The 22350-nt window shown below is 34.5% G+C and overlaps 1 protein-coding gene across 2 annotated transcripts in view; it reads right to left on the bottom strand.

The window, feature by feature from the left end:
• Window positions 1-12484: 12484 nt before the first annotated feature.
• Window positions 12485-22350, bottom strand: part of LOC118196336 (neuralized-like protein 2) — a 191550-nt gene continuing 181684 nt past the window's right edge. For both annotated transcript variants that reach the window (XM_085808890.1, XM_085808889.1), the window contains exon 6: window positions 12485-14720. In XM_085808890.1, coding sequence (XP_085665016.1) covers window positions 14605-14720 — 116 coding nt within the window. In that variant the 3' untranslated portion in view covers window positions 12485-14604. The remainder of the gene's footprint in view (window positions 14721-22350) is intronic.

Below are 22350 nucleotides of genomic sequence, written 5' to 3'. Positions count from 1 at the left end.
GATAGATTTTCTTTCAGACGCACAAGCAACACTGGATTTTAATGAAGCGTCCCTTAAGCTGACAATGAAACCAGTTCGTACTGAAAAGGCTGAACTGCCGATGTTAAAACTTGACCACCTCCCTAATGACGAGCAAGGAAGAATCCGACAAGTGGTAAGTGAATTTGCTTCGTTATTTAGTGATATTCCAGGATTTACTCAGGTTACTAACCATAGTATTGACACCGGAGATGCAATGCCAGTTCGCCAAAAACCGTACCGGTATGATAAGAATAAGGAAAAAATTATAGAATGGCATATTACCGATATGGTACGTAAAAAGATCATAACGCCCATCTGAAGTAGTTATGCTAGCCCGGTGGTTTTATGTAAGAAAAATAATGACTATCCTTTGACACATCCGAAAAGGTGGAGATTCGCGATTGATTACCGTAAATTAAACTCCATAACTAAATATCCGGTATATCCGTTACCGATCATAGAAGAAATTCTAAGGAACATAAAATCAACCAAATTTATGACGACTTTAGACTTAACGACTGGTAATTTTCAAATAGGGGTTAGGCCTGCGGACGTGCCTAAGACTGCTTTTATAACCAAGTCTGGCACTTATGCATTTTTGCGTATGCCGTTTGGCCTTTCAGGGGCCCCGGCAACATTTCAGCGATGCATGGACATTGTGTTAAGACCTGTTCTTGGAAAGTCCACATTTATCTATTTAGACGATATCATTATTACTAGTGATAATCTCGACCAACATGTACAGGATTTAAGACAGGTGTTTTCTTTATTAAATGAGGCCGGTCTAAAAGTTAATGTCGAAAAGTGCAAATTTGCAGCCCCTGAATTAAAATATTTAGGTTACAAAATATCTCAAAAAGGAATCGAGACAGACGAATCAAAAATAATTGCTGTACAAAAGTATCCGACTCCAACCACGGCGATGAAGCTCTCTTCTTTTCTAGGACTTTGTTCATATTATAGGTCCTTTATAAAATATTTTGCAGCTATTGCTGAACCATTGTTAAAATTAAAAAGGAAAAAGGCAAGATTCTCGTGGACGACCGAAGCCAATAGTGCTTTCGAAAAATTAAAACAAGCATTAACGCAAGCCCCTGTGTTGAAATTTCCTGAAAAGGATGAGAATTTAGAAATTTCAGCGGATGCTTCGGATTATGCGGTAGGAGCGGTACTTTCGCAAAATCAGCAGCCCGTGGCATTTTTTAGCCGAACTTTAAATCAAACACAAAGAAACTATTCCGCGACCGAGAGAGAGGCAATTGCAGTTCTGTTAGCAGTGCAAAAGTTCCGAGTCTATTTTGGAAAGGCGCCGATAACAGTGTACTCTGATCATGCGGCGGTAACTAGATTGTACTCAGGGAAAAATTTATCCCCAAGGTTAATAAGATGGGCACTCAAGCTGCAAGAATATAATCTGGTAATCAAGCATACCCCCGGAAAGGAAAATATTGTAGCAGATGCCCTATCAAGAATTAAAATAGACGAACAAGGTAATACCGTAAAGGTGGCAATGCTTACAGCATGTACAATAAATTCCCGAGAAACTGTAATAACCGAACTGGGTAAGGATCCTGAGTTTGGAAGCATTTATGAGTATTTGAAGGATCCTGAAAATTTTAGCCACCAAGATATTGTGGCGATAAGAAATAGGGCGGCCCATTACGAACTAATAGATGGTCTATTATTTTATACAAAAACTACGAATTCCAGCAACGAATTTCGACCTGTTATCCCAGCTAGTCTTAGATTAAATATCCTGCAGGAGCTCCATGACAGCCCTTTAGCTTCTCATGCTGGTATTCGAAAAACTATCCAACGCGTACGCGAGGCAGTCTACTTTCCTGAACTGCAAAAGTTAACAAGGGCGTATGTCCAGTCCTGCCCAACATGTCAAGCCGTTAATTATATTAATTTCCGCCCGGCCGGGTTTCTAAATAGTATTAAATCCGAATTTCCAAATGAAATAATTGGCATCGATTTATTGGGCCCTTTCCCAAAAAGTCAGTTAAATAAAAGTCGCTATCTCCTTGTTATGGTTGATCATTTTAGTAAATGGACCGAAACTGTTCCCTTAAAACGAGCCTCCGCGAAATTAGTTACTTATTCTATTTTAAATAAATATATTTTAAAATACGGGGCGCCCCTCAAAGTTATATCGGATAATGGTCCTCAATTTGTAAGTAATATATTTGAAGACATGTGCCAAAAACTGGGCATACGTCATTTAAAATGGTCCCGTATCAGCCGCAATCAAATATAGCGGAACGGGTCAATAGAAATGTAGTGAAAATTATCCGTAGTTATGTTAAAAATTTTCATAAAAGCTGGGATAACTATGTCAATGAATTTGCTTTCGCCCTTAGGACCGCAAAACATGATACAACGGGCAAAACTCCTGCTGAGTTATTTCTAGGCAGAAAGATTATAACACCGTTAGATAAATTATTTTATGTGCAACAAAGAGCCCCAGAATTTAAAATGGGTGATATAGAAAAACTAATTAAGGAAGCAAAGAAGAATACGGAAGTAGCACAAAGAAAACAGAAGCTCTATTATGATTTGAAACGACGGGGAGTAACTTATAAAGTAGGGGATGAAGTTTTAAAATTAAGCATTCACTTTCTTCAGCACCAGAAGATAAAACTGCCAAATTTTTTCCACGATTTGAAGGACCATATGTTATAGAAAAAATAACTCACGCTGCAGTAGTGTTAAAAGCCAGAAATGGTGAAACCTGTTCCGCAAACATTGATCAAATCAAGCCCTACTTCGATCGTAATAAAATGCAAATATTTTCAGATCTTTTGCAGGATCCGGCACGGCAGACACCGCAGGCACAAGCTCCAGAGGTGGAAAAACGACAAGTACAAGGGCAAGCCAATAAGAGGCAGGAGCAAGTGAAAAGAAAATTGCCCCGCGGAAAAATTGAAGGTAGCAAGAAAAAGAAGCCGTTCCACCGTCCAGAAAAGAGAGTTCACGAACACCCCCAGAATGAAGAAGGGAGAAGGACGACGTATGTGAAGAGAACCAGGAGAAATGACGGCAACTATAACCCGGCTCTAAAACGGAAGATCTACTCATCCGACAGGACTCTCCGCAGTAAATGTCGCCGAACTGCGGAAGGGCCATCAGCGGCGGAGGAAAAGTTACAAGGAAAATTTGAACGGCCAGCAACGAGGTCCAAGCAGGCACACGAAAGAAGTTTCCCGGTTCCGCCAAGACCAGCTGCCATCAAACGGCCAAGACCACAAGCAGAGGAGAAAAAGAAGGTATTCAAGGGTGACCGAACTGGTGAAAAAAGGAAGCTTCCAGAGGAAGGCACTGAAGGGCGAGCCCGTACAAGAAGGAGGATAAATCAAACTACTATCTGCAATACCTTTAAAGACTAGGCCCAGAAAAGGATGTCCGAATATCACAAAGATAAGTAAAATTTTATGTTACTTTGCAAACTTAAGTTAATCTTTCATTCTTACTGCAAGTGGCAGATTTCAAGAAGTTTTACCTCATGCGAGGTCTACCTTTATCGCCAAAAGGGCGAGAAATGAGTTGTTACCTTTATCGCCAAAAGGGCGAGAAATGAGTTGTTGTTGATTTTGGGTATTATGTTTTTCAATTACTCGCGTGTAAAACTAAAGTTGATGTATAATAGCGTTGTGTAAAGACTTAAATATTGTAAAATTTATTGTATAAATTTTATTTAAAACATTCTAGCAGGAAAGAAGTTTAGTCTAAAAGACTTTTTGAAATGTATTATTTCAATGTAGAAAGAATTGGCACTTGCTTTGAAAAGAATAGAAGTTAACAATGTACTACTAATGTATGTTTTCAAATGTGTAAAATTAACGGCATGTTGATATGTTCTTATATACAATGTGAACTGTTATTTTAAATGTTAAGAAATACCGTGATATGGTAAAAGTGAATGTTAAAATTTTTTTTTTATTCGTGTGACTGTAAAAAGACTAACGGCATGGCGAATATGTGTTAAAGGTTGAATGATGTAGTTAGGCTCTCTGACGCTACACTTTAGAGTTAGCCACTTTTAGAATAGTACCTCAGGGTTTAGAGTTGAAATTAGGGTGTGTTAAGAGGTCTGGTTATGTTGAGTTTTAACACGTTAGTGTTTTGATTGTAGGAGGAAGTGTGGAACACGTAGACAGAAACACATTCGTGTTTGGTGTTCTTTTACAACACATGTCAGAGAGCACGGGGAGAAATAATCAAAATAGTCATGAATGAAATAAGAATGTTAAGAGAAGTATAATTATATATGTTACTTGCCATTTCATTGTGTAACATTTCATTAAACTAGTTTTCCTTCCAGATCTCTGGAAGGAACCAGAATTGAAAAAAAGCTCCTGTTTAGATGCAGTACAGATGAAAAAAAAGTGTGTATCCTGGGAGCTGCTACTGAAAAAAAAATTTCTTTCTTTTAAATTTCTAGTTTCTAGCGAAAAATATTTGTAAAAGATCGGCCTCGCGTTAGATTCTAGAGCTAAAAGTTTTCAACAAGGTCGTTTTAGACCTCAGTTTCAAACTAATTAACTCTGGCGGGAAGTATGTAAGGATCTTAAGTTTTACTAACGTTTATTTTATTTTAAATCTTTACTATCACTTCTTATTTTCTACTTCCGGCCAGAATTATAAGCGTTAAGGTTTTTATGCAAAGTTTGTCTGGCGAACGCCAAGTATTTAAGTTGTGGCTTTTTGCCAAGCGAGAGAGTCGAAGCAGGCCGCTTACCTTAGAAGTTACGCAGTTGCTTGTTGCCTTCCAGGCCAGAGGTTTTAATCCTCTTGATAAATTTTAAACGTATTGTAGTGTTCACAGTTCTCTGTACTACATACGCTTCCTGTTATATAAGGCCAATCTTCCACGTCTATTATTCTAAAGTTAAATTAGAGTTTAGTTTTATTTTTATACTTTTACGTTTTGACCCCAAGTAGCGGGTGGGTGTATTCCGAAGTACGGAAGTCATTGTAAATAGAGAAAAATAAAGGGTTTGTATACCCTTCTTGTGTATCCTGTTTACTTCCCACAGTTTTGAACATAGGTTTAGTAAGCTCTCTGTTCCGAGTCAGGTCCTTGCATGTTCCCGAAGAAGGTTAGAAGGAACATTGACCCTGATAAGTTCACTAGTAAACGATCTACCCAAATCACTCTGAATCTCTTTACGGTAACCTGATCTAGAAAAGATTTGTATTAAAGCCTGAATTACGCACTTAGAGGTTAAATTCTGCAGAATTGTATCTGGATATATGGAAGCAAAACAAATTGACGTAATTAAGTATTTATTTCCACGTGAACTATGAATCAAAGGTCAGTATTTTATCTACTATACACTTCTGATATACCAGGCACAATCTTTATTACAGCTTTCTTTTTAGCCCTATTGTGACCTACACTCTTACAAATATTGCACGTCCTCACAATTTTTTTAATTTTCTGGTAAAAATTAGACCAGAAATAGTGCATCAAAACTCTATCCTTGGTGTTTGTTACCCCCAAATGATCAGCGATTCCCTCGTGGCATAACTTCAAGATCCCTTCCCTAAAAACAAGACGCACGCAGAGCTGAAGCTTATCCTCCCCTTTCTTAGAGCCTGCCACTCTGCCTAGCCCCCTTTACAATTCTAAACTTCTTTTCTCTCTTGCTTTCCCTTTTCTTCCACAGCACCGCTAAACTTGTGCATGAATTTCGTGCTTCGGCGAATTCCACGGGCGAAATATCCACAAGGATAGACATTTCTTCTGATGACTAAAATTTCAATGGATTCTTCCGTATTACTTGTTAATTTCCCTTCTTCTGAACAACAGAATCAGATCCTATCGCTTCCTCATCTTCCGGTCTCAAATCTAAGTCTGCTTCCTCGCTATGCGCAACCGCTTCTACGTCCGCTCTTCGTAAACTCCTGCGCTTTTGCGACTGACTACGGGTGTCCACAGCGTTCAAGAGATCCGGTTGTTTTCCTGTTTTCGCTATCAGCTGTATTATGTAATGAAATTCGAGAATTTTCTGACGAGAGAATTAACTAACTTAATTGTAATTATACGGAATCTAGAAATATTCTAGTGTAATTTTGTTTCTTTATTATTTGATTTAACAAGTGAATTTTATTTCATTAAATTCTTATCTGAAACCCAGTGTTTCAATTTTTATTTTGTTAATTCTAATTTGAAAATTATGAAAAAGAAAAGAAATATTTTTGCATCTAAAAGAAATCGGGAGAGCTTAACAATTTCCTGCGCTATTTAGTTTTCTCGGGGTCTTGGAATGTTCGACAAATCTTGGGGATTTAGTACGTGCCCTCTTTAAATAAAGATGACGGGTTAACAGTAGGTTACGCGGGAAGGTTAACGAGATTGACGATGGCTGTGCCCTGGCTTACTAGCCGCGCCTGCGCAAGGGTTGTGTTTGACTGATTTGGGAATGCTGCCGGATCTGAATTTTCACTGGGAATTCTGGAAAACTGAAAGACTTTTTTTTGCTTATTCCCAATTTTGAGAGGGACTAGAAAATGCTTCATAATTGTCAAATTTTCTGGAAGTTAAGTGAACTGAAAGACTTTTTTACTGCTTCATTGATGAGAGTTCGTAATCTCGTGACTTTTTGTGCTAGTTTCCCTGGAGTTGAAGACCTAAAAATGCTTCCGGATCTAAATTTTCACTCAGAATTATGGAAAACTGAAAGCTTTTTTTTTGCTAATTCCCAGTTTTAGGAGGGGCTAGAAAAATGTTTCATAATTGTCAAATTTCCTGGAAGTGAGCTGAAATTTAGACACTACCTTTCCTCTGCGTCATGATCTCGTCTCATTTTTTGCCTGTTTCCATTGAGTTGATGACCAAAAATTATCTCCTGCTGGATCAACTTCCTGTTGCTAATATCGATGAGAGTAAACTATGCCTATACCCAGTTGCCCAGATAGAAGTTCGAGGACGATCTTCTGCTGGCTGTCAATAAGCTATTTCATCTAGTACTTGGTTTCAATAGTTCCCGAAGTCCAGCCACCTATTAGAAAAAATGCCTCCAATGGCGCGTCATTATCCAAGTCTTCTAGGAAGTTGTCAGCAAAATCGTCTGTGGTGTCATGTTCCTCATAGGCCGTAGTGTGTGGCCTGCTCTGGCGGCAATTCCAAGGGGAATAATATGTACACAGATTATAACGCTTTCGTTTCTTTTCATTACAGAATCGTCCCGGAGGAAGGATTTCCGTTTCCTGTGTCGAGCTACCTATCCCAAGAAGTGACTACTAAGATAAGTACTCATATAATAATATTTTTTCTGTCTTGTTTTCTTTTCTTAGATGAGTCTGCCTAACAGATTTATTTTAGGTAGTCAGCTAATTTGTTTAGTTCTCCAGATTTGTGAATGTAATGTCCTATATTTCATGTAAGGAGTAATCTGAATTAATGTTGATATGTCAAAAGTATAACACCTCTTTCGCCTGTACGGCTGAGGATAAAAAAACTAGTAAGTAAAATTTTAATTTTTCCTCTCGGTAGAATTATTGTGTTAAGATATGGAATGTTTCCCGTAATAATTCATTGGAATTTAATTATGCTATAAATATTATAATTATTTAAATGGGTATAAATTCTATCAATAAGATTTCTTAATGAAATGATTCTCGTGTAAGACTAAATTGTTAATCAAGATCGAAACTTATATAACAAATCGGAATAGTAAAGAGCAGAGTTGAGTCTGCCAATTGCTACTTTTCTTCTAATTTATTTATCCTCAAGACAGCTAATGGTTCATTTATTTAATGGTTTAGATGTTACTCTCAGTATGTTTTAACTTAATGTTTGAGTATTCACCTTAATAGAGTGTACGGCCTTCAACCAGCGCGAACCCGAAAAAACCAAACACAATAGAATGTCCTCACATACTCGGTTTAATTAGGGTTATACAGTAGATTTCATTATATAAAATTAATAATTTCATTATTAGTACTAGCACTTATCTGAAGTGTGTTACAGTTTTCAGGTACCCTCACGTTTTCAATGGTATTGTGAGGGTTATCTATTTAACTAATAGTTCATTTTAAGTTGAAAAGCACTATCACTCTCGTTTCACCCACACTTTTCATGCCAGAATGTAAATGACATAGCGAGAGTTTATTCAGATTATGGTAGAACAATAGCCGCAACAAACTTGTATACGACCTGGAAATAGTTTTTCCAGAAAGGCATTGCAGAATATGTCAATTCGAAAAGATAAATAAATTTTGATCTTATTTTCAAATATTCAGTGCTGTTATGTCTAAACGTATACCAATTTGCTAATATTGTTTTAAATTTTTGGCCTCGAAGTGAGGATTTCTTTAGTTGTTTCAGCTATAAGCTTTTTTTTCCATGAAATAATTCTTTTCGCGGCAAGAAATACGCTTTGTTTGTCAAGAGATTGTTTTGTGCTATTTCGCAAGATGAAATTGCTTACTAGCAATTTTCCTTAATTTGGATATAAGAAAACTGAAAACTTGTATATGTATTGTATTTACAACTATGTTTAATGTAAATGTGTATTTCTGACTCTAAAGTGTGTTGTAATTCTATAAAACTAGTTGTAATTATGTTTAGGAATGGAAAGTTTAAATTTATCGAGATTTAAAGTGTAATGAAAAGAAAAGCTAGCGAGGGAAAAATTTAAAAGCTAGCTTAGATAATGTTAAATTAGTTAAGTTTTTCGGCTGAACATAAAGCTTGTTGCATGTTTTAGGATGAGCATACTAGGATAAATCTGAATATAGAGAAAGTGTTGAAGTCTAGTGTGTCTGAGCTAATTAACATGTAGGTTGTCGCTCAGGTGGTAAAATTGTGAAACACCCTAATTTCACTTATGTTGAAAATTCAGTACACTCATACGCTGGAGAGCTATTGATGAACAATTAAATTTGTGTGCACTGTAAAAGAATTTTCATTGTCTAACCCAGGGTTTTTTTAACTGTGGGTCAGAACCTCCAAGGGGGTCATGGGACCTGCAGCAAGGGGTCACCAAAAATTTTAGCAGTTTTGATATTTCTTTGACTTATTATAATAATTTTACAATTACCAAATATTTTTACACAATGTAGCTGAAAATGAATATAAGACAATAAATACAAGGAAAAGAGCAAAAACTTTTCGACGCATTCTTTTTATAATATAAACGTTCATTTTCTTTACTTTGCACATGACGCTGTCATTTCGTCTGTTACTTATTTAAAATTTTCACATTGTTCTATGTCTTAAAATTAGAAATTAAAGTTAATGACCTAAAACTGCAATAGTATATTAGAGAACAAGTGAAAAAATTGACAGTTTCATTCATGCATGTGTCGGATTTTGCGCAATACTTATGGAGCCTTACAAAATTTTTGTAAATATTATGGGGTGCTGGAGGGTCGTGAAAAAATCTTAATGATAAAAAGGGGTTGCGACTGAAAAAAGTTTAAGAAACCCTGGTCTAGCCAAATGTTATTATCCCAAAACTCTTGCTAATATATTTTTCCTTCCAGATGCACTGGAAGGAGATGAGATTCAATATACAAAACATGTTAGTCAAGATTGCAAGCTGATTTTTGTATTGTAAAATTTTAAACTAGTTTTATCTAGTAGCATTAAAGGCTGGCTCTCAGTTGAGCATAGAACCTTGTTTTCAAATATTTAAATTCTGGAAGGAAATATTGTAAAGACCTTATTTTGTAATAAGAAATCATTTTTTATTTTAAGAAACTTTCCTTTCCCTTCCAATTCAGCTTCTTGCCAGAATGCAAATTAAAATGTTGTATATACAAATCTGAATGAGTTCGAAAATACAATTAAGTAGGAAAATTTGAAAGTTCGTAGTAGAAGAGGTAGTTACGAGTATATGCCATGTGTTTGCAAGTAGCTCTGTTTCTGAATATTTTGTGCTAGCCACTTACTTTATATTCTAGACTCAACTTTGCTGAGTGCAGCCCATAAAGTGGATTTAGACTGAAGTATAAGCCAGTCGTATAATTAAAATTAAACTCATTCTGATTGCATGTACTATTTTGTGATAAATTACTTAGCCTCAAGTGGTGGATAAAGTCTGAGCACTGAGTGAGTGCCTGTTCTGATCAGTTCAGTTAAAATAAAAAGGCTATTATTGCATTCGTCGCCAGTCATCTGTCCCCCCTCCCAAGACATAGCAAGAATTTGCTGTTTTGTCTTCAGTGGCATCTACATTTTATGCTCCCAGAAAGAACGAGACTCTACAAAGTGTTCTCAAAGGATAGTCCCTTTTGTGCAGCGTGAACACTCAATTGAAAATGCCCTCTTTATGTATTTGCAATGTACTTCAGCAACCATAAACAGTGCATCTGGCAATATTCTTTAGCATTTCACCTTCTCTGGTAAAACTTAGTTTACTTATTTTTTTGGTAGTGGCTAACCAATACATTAGCAGCAGCCTTATTTAGGGGCGACCTGCCCGTGGTTGTCATAAATGGAGTTGCAAACCCTCATATTGAAGTTGTTTATTACAAAGTTTCTTTACCAGCTTCCATGGTTTTGCATTAAGTGTTTGCACATCAATATTAGTGCACAAGTTTCCCGGCTTTTTCTCTTAAGCAGGGCATAGGTTCTTTTTATTTCTGCATTAATCTTTGAGAGTGATTTTAATCAAAAGTTCGCGTCTATCCCTCAGATTGTAAATTACTTGTATCCTTTTCTCCTAGAGAGGCTTCAAGAGCGGAGAGATGCATGAAAACTGCAGTTTTTAAAATTACCTCTTGGGAAAGCTTGTTTTGCAGCCTGAATCACAGTTACCTTGTAAAACAGCCATCTTCCATCAAAATCTTTATGAGATAACTCTGTAATATGTTTTGGATTGTTAATGCTTCGAAAGAGCTCCCAGTTAGCCTTCTTAAAATTCCAGAAATTCTTACTATTCATTTTCCTCCTCCGTCTCTTGATTTCCACCAAAATGGCCAATTGATCACTTCCAATGCTATTAAGCACAGTCCAAGAAGAATCAAGGAAGAAGTCAGGATTGACCACAGTTAAATCAAGAATGTCTTCAGTACGTAACTAAAAGAAGAGAAGTTATTTTAATCATTGTTAAGGGACAAAAGAGCATGATCATGTATGAAGTTACGAAAATCCTTGCTTCTGTTATTAACACCAATGCTGCCCATAACAATGTGCTTAGCATTAATGTCTCCCAGGATAACGGTGAGAGGTCAAGTTGTTGATAATTCACTTTTCTAATTAGAAAAGCTAAACCTCCACCACCTTTATGTTGTCTATCAGATCTCAAGCTATGATATCCTTTGAGATAAGTTTTTTTTAAGCTTTGTTTCTTGCATGGCAATCATTTGAATACCATATTTTGCCACAATATCTAGGATTGTGTCTAACTTAATCCTAGTGGTACTATCCCATGATAACCTGCACAACAGGTGATGCAGTATGATTTGTATTGCATCTACCAAAAGGTAGAAGGCTGAATTTGCCTACTACTTTTAGATGGGCTAAGAGGAATGGCCTTCATGCCTAGGATAGCATTACCAGGAGAAATACCTGACATACTCCATCCATTGTCACTACCCTCACCACATTGAGGCAATCAATAGGACTTGAACCTCACTGTTGCCTTTGCTACTTTTTGGGCTTCAAATCATTCATAAATAATTACAGAAAGTGCAGCTGGCTCAGTGACATAGAGTGAATGTCAGTTTGTGTTTACTTCACTGCTATTAGTCGGTTCTTGTATTAGACTGGCATAAAGTTCAATGATTAGAAAGAAAAGACTCAGCATGACCTTTGAAAGGAGTTTGCAAGGTTTTGTCTTTGTTAGCAACATGAAAAATATGACGATACGGACAAATCCATTTTAAAATTAAGAAAGCACATTCTCCCAATGCATTGAACAAGAGGAAAAACAAATGAATATTTTTTTTTTTAATTTTCAGAACTTGTAACTAAACAGTGGGAAAATTACAGAAGGAGTAACGGTATATATCTATGTAAATAAATATTGCTTGAATCCTGTTATTTGACTGTAAAACACTGATGTTACATATTAAATTAAAACATAAAATTAACAGATGGTGTTAAAAAAGGCTGCAATAAAAGTTTTATTATATATCTATTTAAAAGTATCCCCACATAAGTTATTTTTATTAATAATGACTTAAATTATCATACTGACATAACTGTAGCAGACAGACTTCAGCACTCATCATCTGTGCATCAATTTTGTGAAGATGCAAGTGACTGCAACACTAAAACATTAGCTGTCTCATAATTTTACTCTACATCCCTCCCAAACCAACCTAGGGTAAACAGCATTTCTGGCACACAATATTTCATTTGTATAGCAGTACTTCTTTGCAAGTAGATTTTAGGAGTACAAAAATATTATTCAATATTTTTCCTTCTTTCTAATCAATCCTTTATTTTTATTTTCATCTTAAGCACCTGATTAAATAAAGTTAAGAACAAATTAAAAACTCCATAAAAAATAGAAATGCATTTTGTATTTTGCTAAAGTACATTTTAAAATACAAACATACTTTACACTGAAAATACAACATTTTGGATTTTTTGCCCAGCGCTGATTTACAAATACATTAATTTTAATTCACTAACATACTATGAGAAAGATAAATAAATACAAAAATACATCTTAAAATTTTAAACATAGTTTGCTGGTAGGCACTTTAAAAGGCTTTATCAGTATATTCATTACAATTTGTCTGCAACAACAGCAGATTTGAGTAATCATAAAACATTAAAGTACACTTAGGAATATCAGGTTTTAACGAAAGTTTCCTGCCACTGCAAATATCATCTGTGCAAACAGTTCACATTGCCAAGTTTTATCACATTTTGTCAAATGATTTTTGGCATTTGAAAGAGACTTGTTTCAGAGCACTGTGTTGTGAAATTTGTAAAAAAATATCATTATCATTAAGCACAAAGTGTCTGAAATGGAACTATCATGCTACCAGATTAAAACTATCATTTACTTCCAGTTCTGTTGCAAAAAGTCAGCTACAGAATGTAATCAAATCATGTGTACAGCTTTAGGTACTAATGTTGTATCATATGACACTGCGAAGATTTGATACCAGATGCTCAAAAACAAGGACTTTGACATTCAAAAAGCAGAGCACTCTGGCTGGCCTAGTGATGTTGAAGAGGCCTGTTTGCAAGAACTTGTAGAAGATCAGTATGTAAGCACTTGAAACCTTGCTAAGGAGTTAGACATTCATACCCTGTCCATTAGTCACACTATGCATCACATTAACTTACTACACTGAACGTACACGTGCAATCACTGGGTGCCACATGGCCTGACGCAAGCAGATAAGGACAGACATGCACTAATCTGCTCTATCAACGCAAAGACAAATTTTGAGCCAGATCGCCACTTGTGATGAAAACTTGATTTACATTAACAATACAGGCCTAAAATGGGGTTGGTCTGTGACCAGTGAGGCTGTCGGCAGCGCCACAAAGTGCAATTTAACTAACAAAAAGTTCATGCTTTGTATCTGGTGGGATTGCCATGGTCCACAAAGAGTATCTGGAAAAAGGTAAAACCCTCTACAGTAAGGTGTACAGTGAGATGCTAGTCTGTGTTGATGCTGCTATCTAGGAAAAATGCTGAACTGAGTTCCAGCGTAAAAAGGTAATGTTCATTAAGATAATGCATGACACGTGTCTGAATTCACTGGCTGGACTCTGTATGGGATCTTTTCTCACATCAACCATACAGCCCCAACATAATTCCTTTGGACTTCTAGCTTTTTTCACACCTGCAGCTACATCTTGCTGGTGTTATCTTCCATCCTGCACATGGCATTCTAATTGAGGTTGATCTGTTTTTGGACTTACGGCCACCAAGTTTCTGGGCTGAAGGTTTTGAAAAACTACCAAAACGTTGGCAGAAACACCTAGATTTGGGTTGTGATTGCTATATGCATTAAAGATACTGTTTTCACAATTTTTCCCCCAACTTTATTAAGAACTTTTTTTAGCGGAAAACTTTCATTATAACCATACATTAAATATACATAATTAAATCTGATTGATTTAAACAGAATAAGTTAACATAAAAGTTCAAATAATTTACATTGAATTAAATATCTAAATTTCACAAAATCATGTTTCATGAAAGAAAAATGCATCTGATGCTAATAATAATAAAATATTATATCAAACAATATGATACAAAATTTATTACATGTCACAAAAAAGCCATTCAGAACAAAATTAAAAGATGAGACAAACTTTAACTAGAACAGGTTCAACATTAACAGACATGAAAAAGTGAGTCAAAACAAGAACTTTTTTGCATAGTATTGCTTACACTTCTTGGCTCAGATATTCTGCTATTTTTACCCCATTACAACAAAAATTTTAAACAGCACTAAATCAATGCTTTGAACACACCAGATGAACAATGATGACCATGTATTTAAAAAAAAAAAAAAAAAAAACAGAAATTCTGAAACATTAAATGAAAAACTATTATTTAACTTATTTTCTGATTAACACAGCTGAGAAGAAATACTTTCATGCCATGCATCTAGAGATATCCAATATGAAGTCATTCAAATCAAATTTTCTTCTTATGAATTATAATATATGAAATCTTTCAGTTTTTGAGGCAGGGGCAGATGGAAGACCTGTGAGCGTGACATCTGCTGACGAATTTTATCTCTGCACACAATTTGCAGAGAAGGAACTAAAAGCAAAAAAAGTCATAATAATAAATCTAAAAAAATCACCATCAGTCAAATTTGTTTAGCAAAAAGAAGCAGATGATAGATGCCCTGTGAGACATAAAGATTAAAGACATAAAATAATGATATTTTTGTGATTTATGTGATTTCCCCTTAATGAGTAAGGGGGAAAAAACTGGAGAATATAAAATACATGAATAATAAATTATCATTTAGAAAGAAATTGCTCCTTATGAAAAACACTTTCTGAAGAAATGAATATGAAGTTCTTCATTTTCATGGATGCATTTAAAATTACTAAGATGATTAAAAATAACTTAGAACTTCTGTAGATTAACTAAGAACTTCTGTACAGTAAAAGCACAGAGTAATAATTTGCTCACATCCAGATGAGGCAGAGAAAGTCTAACATGGTCTGAAACATTACAGCCTACTCTTACCTACATTGACGCTTTTCCTATTACAGTTTGCATATACAGTGATTAAAAAATTTCTAGCTAAAATGTACAAGCAGTTAAACAAACCCATACAAGCAGATTTCGTTACTGAACACAGGTGCAGAAATGGCACACTGAAGTGGTATAGGACACTGTTAAGCAGTAAGCATTTTGCTGGGGTAAATCATCATTTCCTGTGCAAATTTCAGTGATATGCATACTATACAAAGTATGGTAACATACATTTTATCTATAAGCTTTCAGACAGAAATATAGTAGCTACTCAAAGGAGGTACTTTGGAATTATTCTATGTATCCAAGTTGAGTAGCTGCTCTGTTTCAGCTGCAACCGCTTAGATAAAAATGTATCCCCAAGCACCACATTCATGTAGTAGTGCATACTGCTGAAATTCACACAGGAATTGATAATTATGCATTCAGAATGCTTTTATGTACGACTTAACAGCAGCCTAAATCATATTAATGCAACATTTTGCACACTTGTGTTCACCCTGCAATGCGCCCCATGAAAATATTAATTACAGTATCTTTGCACATTTTATGCATAAATGTATGAAGGTTTTCATATTTAGTACAGCATAATGAAAAATTTCATCAACTGGACTTCAGCCTTATAGACCATGGAGAAAGTTTTTATTGATACCTACCTTATTTCACAGTACTAAAACTGTTGCTATAAAATTCCCTACCTTATTTGACACCAGACATGTAATTACTATTTCAAAGCCTGGTGTTTTATGTCTGGTGTTTTTATGCAAGGTGCTTTTATTAAACACCTTGCATAAAAACCATATTCTATTAGTGAAATATCAAGATGCTAAGTTTTTATATATTTGGCAATCTTTCAGTCATTTTAACATAAATTTTTCTCATTCAATCGATGTTATAAATTGCTGACCTTTTATATAAAATTTATCTTCCTACCACTTGATTCTACTTTAAAAAGCTATTATTAAATTTCTCAGGTAATCTTTACCAAACACAGGAAACTGTTATATCTCTGAAAAATCTAAACCATATGAAATAAATACTTCCCATCAGTCTTCTGACTATTAAAATTTGAGAGATGCTGGGGGGGAGGAGAGATAAGATTACTATACCTCTGGGATTAAAAAATGTTCAGAACACCAACTAAATTGCATTTCCCCTTCAGAAAATACATGTAAAAAATTCTAAGCTTCTTATAAAATTTTAAAAGTATAAACAATGAAAATTAAGAACTGTTTATCAATATACATACAGTGGTAAAAAAAAAATAAGTACAAAGTACTTGCCAGTATGCTTCTAATTGACAAGTGGCTGAACAATGTAACTGAATTCCTTTAGTAAGCTCTTTGAAAGAACACTTGTTTTAGGGAAGTGTTAAAAACAATTACAAGTCATAACTTTGACAAAGTATTGTTTCTTATGACTTTACTTGGAAATCAATCCATTTAGATCAGGCCACTTACCAAAAACAAAACATTAAATTAAAAATTCATAATGAAAATATTAAAAACACTCGAAAATTACAGCACTAAAATTCGAGTCTTTACAATACCCCCAAAAATTAAGGCATAAAAATTTCACAATTAAAATCTTAAAATAACCTTAGCTATTACAGATGAAATACCCATGTGCCCAGGACATAAGACCCCTGCCCATCCAATACAGCAGGAGAATACCTCTGCTATGCTATAACTTATGACCAAGGTCTGGACAGACAAGCAATACAAATAGGGCACTGGCCATCAGTCAATATGCTTACTCTGTTGAGATGTTCGGCTAAGCAATCGTGCCCTGTACCCAGTCTGAAATTAGCAACAGCCTCTCTATGTGGCCTGCGACTGAACTCATTCGAATCATTCCTGATACTCTTTGGAGAGCTATTGTCCCTACGGCCAACTTAGAATCAACAAGAATGACTCCCTTTATAGTTAGTGCAGTTCTCTGATTTCCTTTGGAGGGTATGGAGTTAGATCAAATTGAATAATTCCTTACTTTTACAATTATAAATTTACATATTTTGCTCTGAATTAAGACATATTTCTACATAATTAAATGTTCTTTTAATTAATATAGTAAAAAATAACGTTATTAGCTCTTGAAATATATACATGTTTAGTTTGTTTAAAAGATATCAAATGAAAACGAATTACATTTTTGATTTCTGCATAATTCATTTTGAAATAGAACTCATTTGACTTGCTGCCAGATGTTTTAATTTGTTTAAAATTGCATATTGCTCTGTGATTTAATTTTTGATTATAAATAAAATAGAAACCCCCAAAAATGAAACAACATTTGGATCATGTGTATAGTGTACACGATTTATCTCCTTATTTTAAAGTGATAGAATAGGAAATAGTCTTTTGCATTTGTCGAGAATCCATAAAAGATGACTTTTGTGAAGGTTGATAATTGGTAACATTTACATCAGAAAATTTTGGGCGCATTTAGATTGAAACATTAGTAATAGGAGATTAAAAGCCAATGAGGCAGCAGCAACACTAAATCTGTCTAAAACTATTTTGTGAATTCCACATGAGCAAAGTTTCTGCAAGATGGGAACCCTGACTTCTTTGAGACATTTGAATTGAGCAATACGTCAATGCTATTCAGAAGCAGTGTGGGCTCAAGGAGCTTGATTTTGCCTTATAGTATGGATTTAGCTTCAAGTGATTATTAGCTATTCTCTAAACTATGAAAAGAGATTTGATGATGGCATGAAAAGAACAGATATGGAATGTTTTGAAGACAAACCTTCAGATTAGTTTCACAGGGTCAAAAAGCTGCTAATTAAACGACTTGAAAACTGTCTCGAAGTACAGGGAGATCAAACTGAAAAACAAACTGCAAAAAAATTTATATTTCATTTGACTGGATACTAGGCCAAAAACCACTAGATCCACTTGCATACATTTACTGAAGAAGTGCTTCCAAAACATGGGTAAGAATGGAATATCAGTGTGGCTTGCAGAAAATTCTGTTGTCAGATACGCAACGACCAATCTAATGGTTTGCATATTTTCCTTTTAAAAAAAATTACAAATATTTAGATTCCAATACAGTGATCAGTCACATTTTAAGGTGTAATTAGAGTCATCCAGTTTTGGAGCTGCTCGTGGTTTATATTCTCTACGAAAGCATCCCACCTAAAGAAAACAGCCTCACGTGTTTTATTGTAATCGATTGATTAAAAAAGCAGACTTAAAAATAAGCAAATCTTTTATCAGTTAAATTAATTTTCATTGTAAGAAAGACTTATTTGAACTTGAGCAGAATATCACACAACAGCTAATTCTGTTTTAAATATGATCAATATAACGGCTGTCAGATACAATTTTACTTATTGTTCTCATCCTATCCCTAAAATACTGGATTATTCATAACGTTGTAGTAAAAAAAGTAAGACAAATACAGTAAAATTGAACCTTGAACTAAGCACAGAAAAAATTCAAGTTTTTATATAATAGTGGTTCGCAGTAGATGGCAGCACGCATCTGACTGAAAGCAGTAAGTGAATCAAAACAGCGTTCATGAGTGAGCAAACAGCTTTTAGTGCATTAGAATTCACTAAATCGGAATCAGAGGTGTTGATGCAGCAGGCATTTTGTATGATATATTGAACACAGGGACTCACTCACAAGATAATTCATATGTGGTAGAGTAAGTTCAAAGAAACTAGATGCTTGTGTGATAAGCAATGATCTGGTCATCTGGGTCCATCTGCAGAAATCGTAAGTGATGTACAGGAAATATTTCGGAGGAGCCCGACAAAATCAACTGTTCATGCAAACCACAAATTGGGGATTTTGTAACCAACAGTGTGGCAAGTAGTTCTCCATATGAAGACATACCAATTGCAAATGAAGCAAGCACTGACTTTAGAGGATTGTATTTCTCATATGAACTTTTGCATGGATTCCAGAATTCACTGCTGCAGAAAATGACTTCTAGAGATGAATCCACATTTTTTGTCCGGCAAGGTAAACTGCCACAACTTACACATTTTGGGCAGTGAAAATCCTCATACAATAGTAGAACACTATCATGATTCCCGAAAGTTAATGTGTTTTGTGCTATCTCCTCCTCAAGTGTGTACAGGCCAGTTTTTTAGGCATGGACTGTTACCGGTGTACAAAAATTTGAAAAAATTGTTATTAATGCCCCAATTATATGAACATGAGGATGATGACTTCATTTTTCAACAAAATAGAGCTCCGCCCCATTTTCTGCAGGATGTGTGAAAGACCTTAACACAGAATTATATCATCATTAGATTGGGGGAGGTCATGATGATGACGTATCTCTTTTGCTTTAGCCCCCAAGCTCACCGGATTTAACACCATGTGACTTTTTCTTGTGGAGATATGTAAAAGATCTTTTTTTTGTACCCCTCCTTAATACATGATTTAGCACAATGGATTACATGCACTGTCAATACTGTTGATAGTACCATGCTGAATAGAGTTTGGCAGGAACTGGACTGTGAGAGCTGTAAATAAAACTTGAACTGTTTCTGTATTTAGTGCTATGTTCTTTTTCGTTGTACTCATCTTAGTTTTTTTTTTTTTTCTACAGCCTTCAGAAACCCTGAAAGGAATATGAATAACTCGGTATATAAGCACTATTTTAAAACTATTAAATTTTAATGTTGCTTCATGCTTTCTCTTTACAACGCTTCACCAGTTAATTCTGCGGATTTCAGCATGTTAAATTTTGTGAATATTATAGGTGTTTCTATACATTTCTATTTGTATCAATAAACATATTTTCTACCTGATTTAAGGTCCAATTTATTCTTACGTTTTCATTTCGGTTTTTTCTAATCTTTAAATCAACCGCTTTATAGTGTTCTTCAATTTTTTCAGAAACTATGTTTTTTAAAAATTTCTTTAGCAAGAAATGTATTTTTTAAAACTTATTCTTTCTATCAAAATCTAAAGAATGAAAGTAAGCTTTTTAAATCCTGCTCTTTCATATCTATAATATATCTTAGGAGTAGCCAAAATGTTTTTTCTTATATCTTTCATAAAAAATTCAATATTAAAATCTTTTTTCTTCTAGTACTTGTACTAAATTCATTTTATGGTTCCATTATAAACAATGACTTAAGAGAGAAAAATTGTATTTCTTTATATGTTTACATTCCAGTCTTTTCAGAGAGTGGAACTGACTAATGTGTCTATTCAGTTAATCTGTTAAACAATATAAATAACTGCTCCAGAAATAATTGCAAACAAAACCAATTGTACATTTCCATACAAATTTAATATGAATACCAGATGATAAAACCTTGAACTATGCATCTTATTCAATAAACATTTTACACAAGAAGTGAAGCAAAATATTGAAAAAAGGATATATATTTTATTTTTAAATATCCTTGTTTTGCTTCCTGTTTTGCTATTCCAATAAGATTTTAGGTGATTAGTCTATTGCAAAAACTGTAAGCAGTTGCATCGGCATCTCAGCAGACTTTAGAAATACTCTTACAGCAAAGTAAGAGCAATAAAGACCTATAGTTCAAATTAAGAGGGAGATATTACAGAATTAGTGATGTCATCAGTACGACGTTTTCTAGGTAGATTTTTAATATGCAGCCACTAGTATGCAACATTAATATAAAAAAGCAAATTAGCTTCAATACATGAGTTCCAAAAATAAAATTTATAATAATTATTAAATAAAAGCTAAAAAATAATAGCATATTGGTGTGTGCATACAAGTTTATAATGGATTGAATGCACACAGAAACGATGAAGCATGATAAAATATATTTTAACCAAAGAAACACTTTACAGTTCTGAAACCTCATATAAAAGTATTTGTATAGCTCTTTTCGGTATGACAGAGTACAATCAGTAGTTACCACTTCAAACTACTAAGAATGTTAAACAAGATGCAATGAAGAGAACATATAAAGAGCAAAGCTTGCAAGATGTCTCAATACATCAAACTAAAAAACTAAACTGCTGTTAAACATCAACAGTTTTAAGAAAAAAATTGACTGTATTAATTCCTCTCTTGATTCAGCTAGATTATTTTATAACATGAAACTCTTTTGACACTGCTTAATATGTTCCAAAATTCACTGTAACATACAGATTACAGGATATCTAGTTTATAGCACTCTCATCAATCTCTCAACTCTCTTCGGTGAAAACTTTCAATTAGCTAAACATATGGGTGGCACAGCACCCTCTATCTCTTTTTTCTACATCCTGTTTGCAAAACAGAATGCTGATTTAAGATGGGTGAGTTTTTGTTGGTGATTTGTCACATCTAACTCAGAAAATAAAAAAACATGAATACTCACAATCATACTTAAATTTCCTTTTAGAATTTAATTTGTTAGGAAAGGTTGGATATTTGCCAACAATTAAACAATATACTTTGTTCAAATGTGAAAAGACACAATGAGAAAGCTGCCAAAGACTGCTGTGTTCTAAAAAAAACTACTGATTGCATTGTGTTTAGCAGTGCATTTCAGCTTGCAGTTTCAGGATATCATGAATGCGAAGATTTGGAGTTTTTGGAGGTCTTATAAACTTTTCAGCATAACCTGGTTCATCTCAAACTTGATTCATCTCACTAGTGCTGATGTTTTTAAAGGAATGTCGAAAAAATTAAAAAATGATTTATTAGACTGTATGCTGTTTGTCAGAACAACATAAAAAATGAGATCTGAAAAGCAAGGTTTGTTTCTCCAATACCAGATGAAATTACTGGTGTGCGATCTGCTTCCCAAATGGTAGTAATTTTTTTGCTATGTTTTAAGTAATAGGCAAAAATAGGCATTCTGGGAATTCACAAATCAACCAGGGCATGATACAGAAATCTACAGCTGAATGTACTAAAGCAAATTTGGAAAAAGTAGTAGAAAAACCTGAGAAATTAATATTGCAGACCTATGACAGTACAAACATAAGTGGTTATCATGCTGGTGTTAGAGCTTTTATTCAATGCAATTATGCATTCTTGTAAGAATGCACAATTTGTGCATTGCTAGGCACATCACCTCAATTTGATTATAGGGCTAGCAACTAATCAAATTCAACAAGTTCAAGTACATTTTTCCAACTTGAGTGATATCACTAACATTTTCAATAACTCTCCACAGAGAATTGCTATTCTAGATGAAATTGTTAAAAAAAAGGATACATCATGAATCAGCTACTAGATGGAATTT

The sequence above is a fragment of the Stegodyphus dumicola genome, chromosome X2 (assembly GCF_044657685.1).
Source record: "Stegodyphus dumicola isolate Sdum_Otavi_A_Nest chromosome X2, ASM4465768v1".
NCBI classification, from domain to species: domain Eukaryota; kingdom Metazoa; phylum Arthropoda; class Arachnida; order Araneae; family Eresidae; genus Stegodyphus; species Stegodyphus dumicola.
This window is presented reverse-complemented; position numbering and strand designations above follow the sequence as displayed.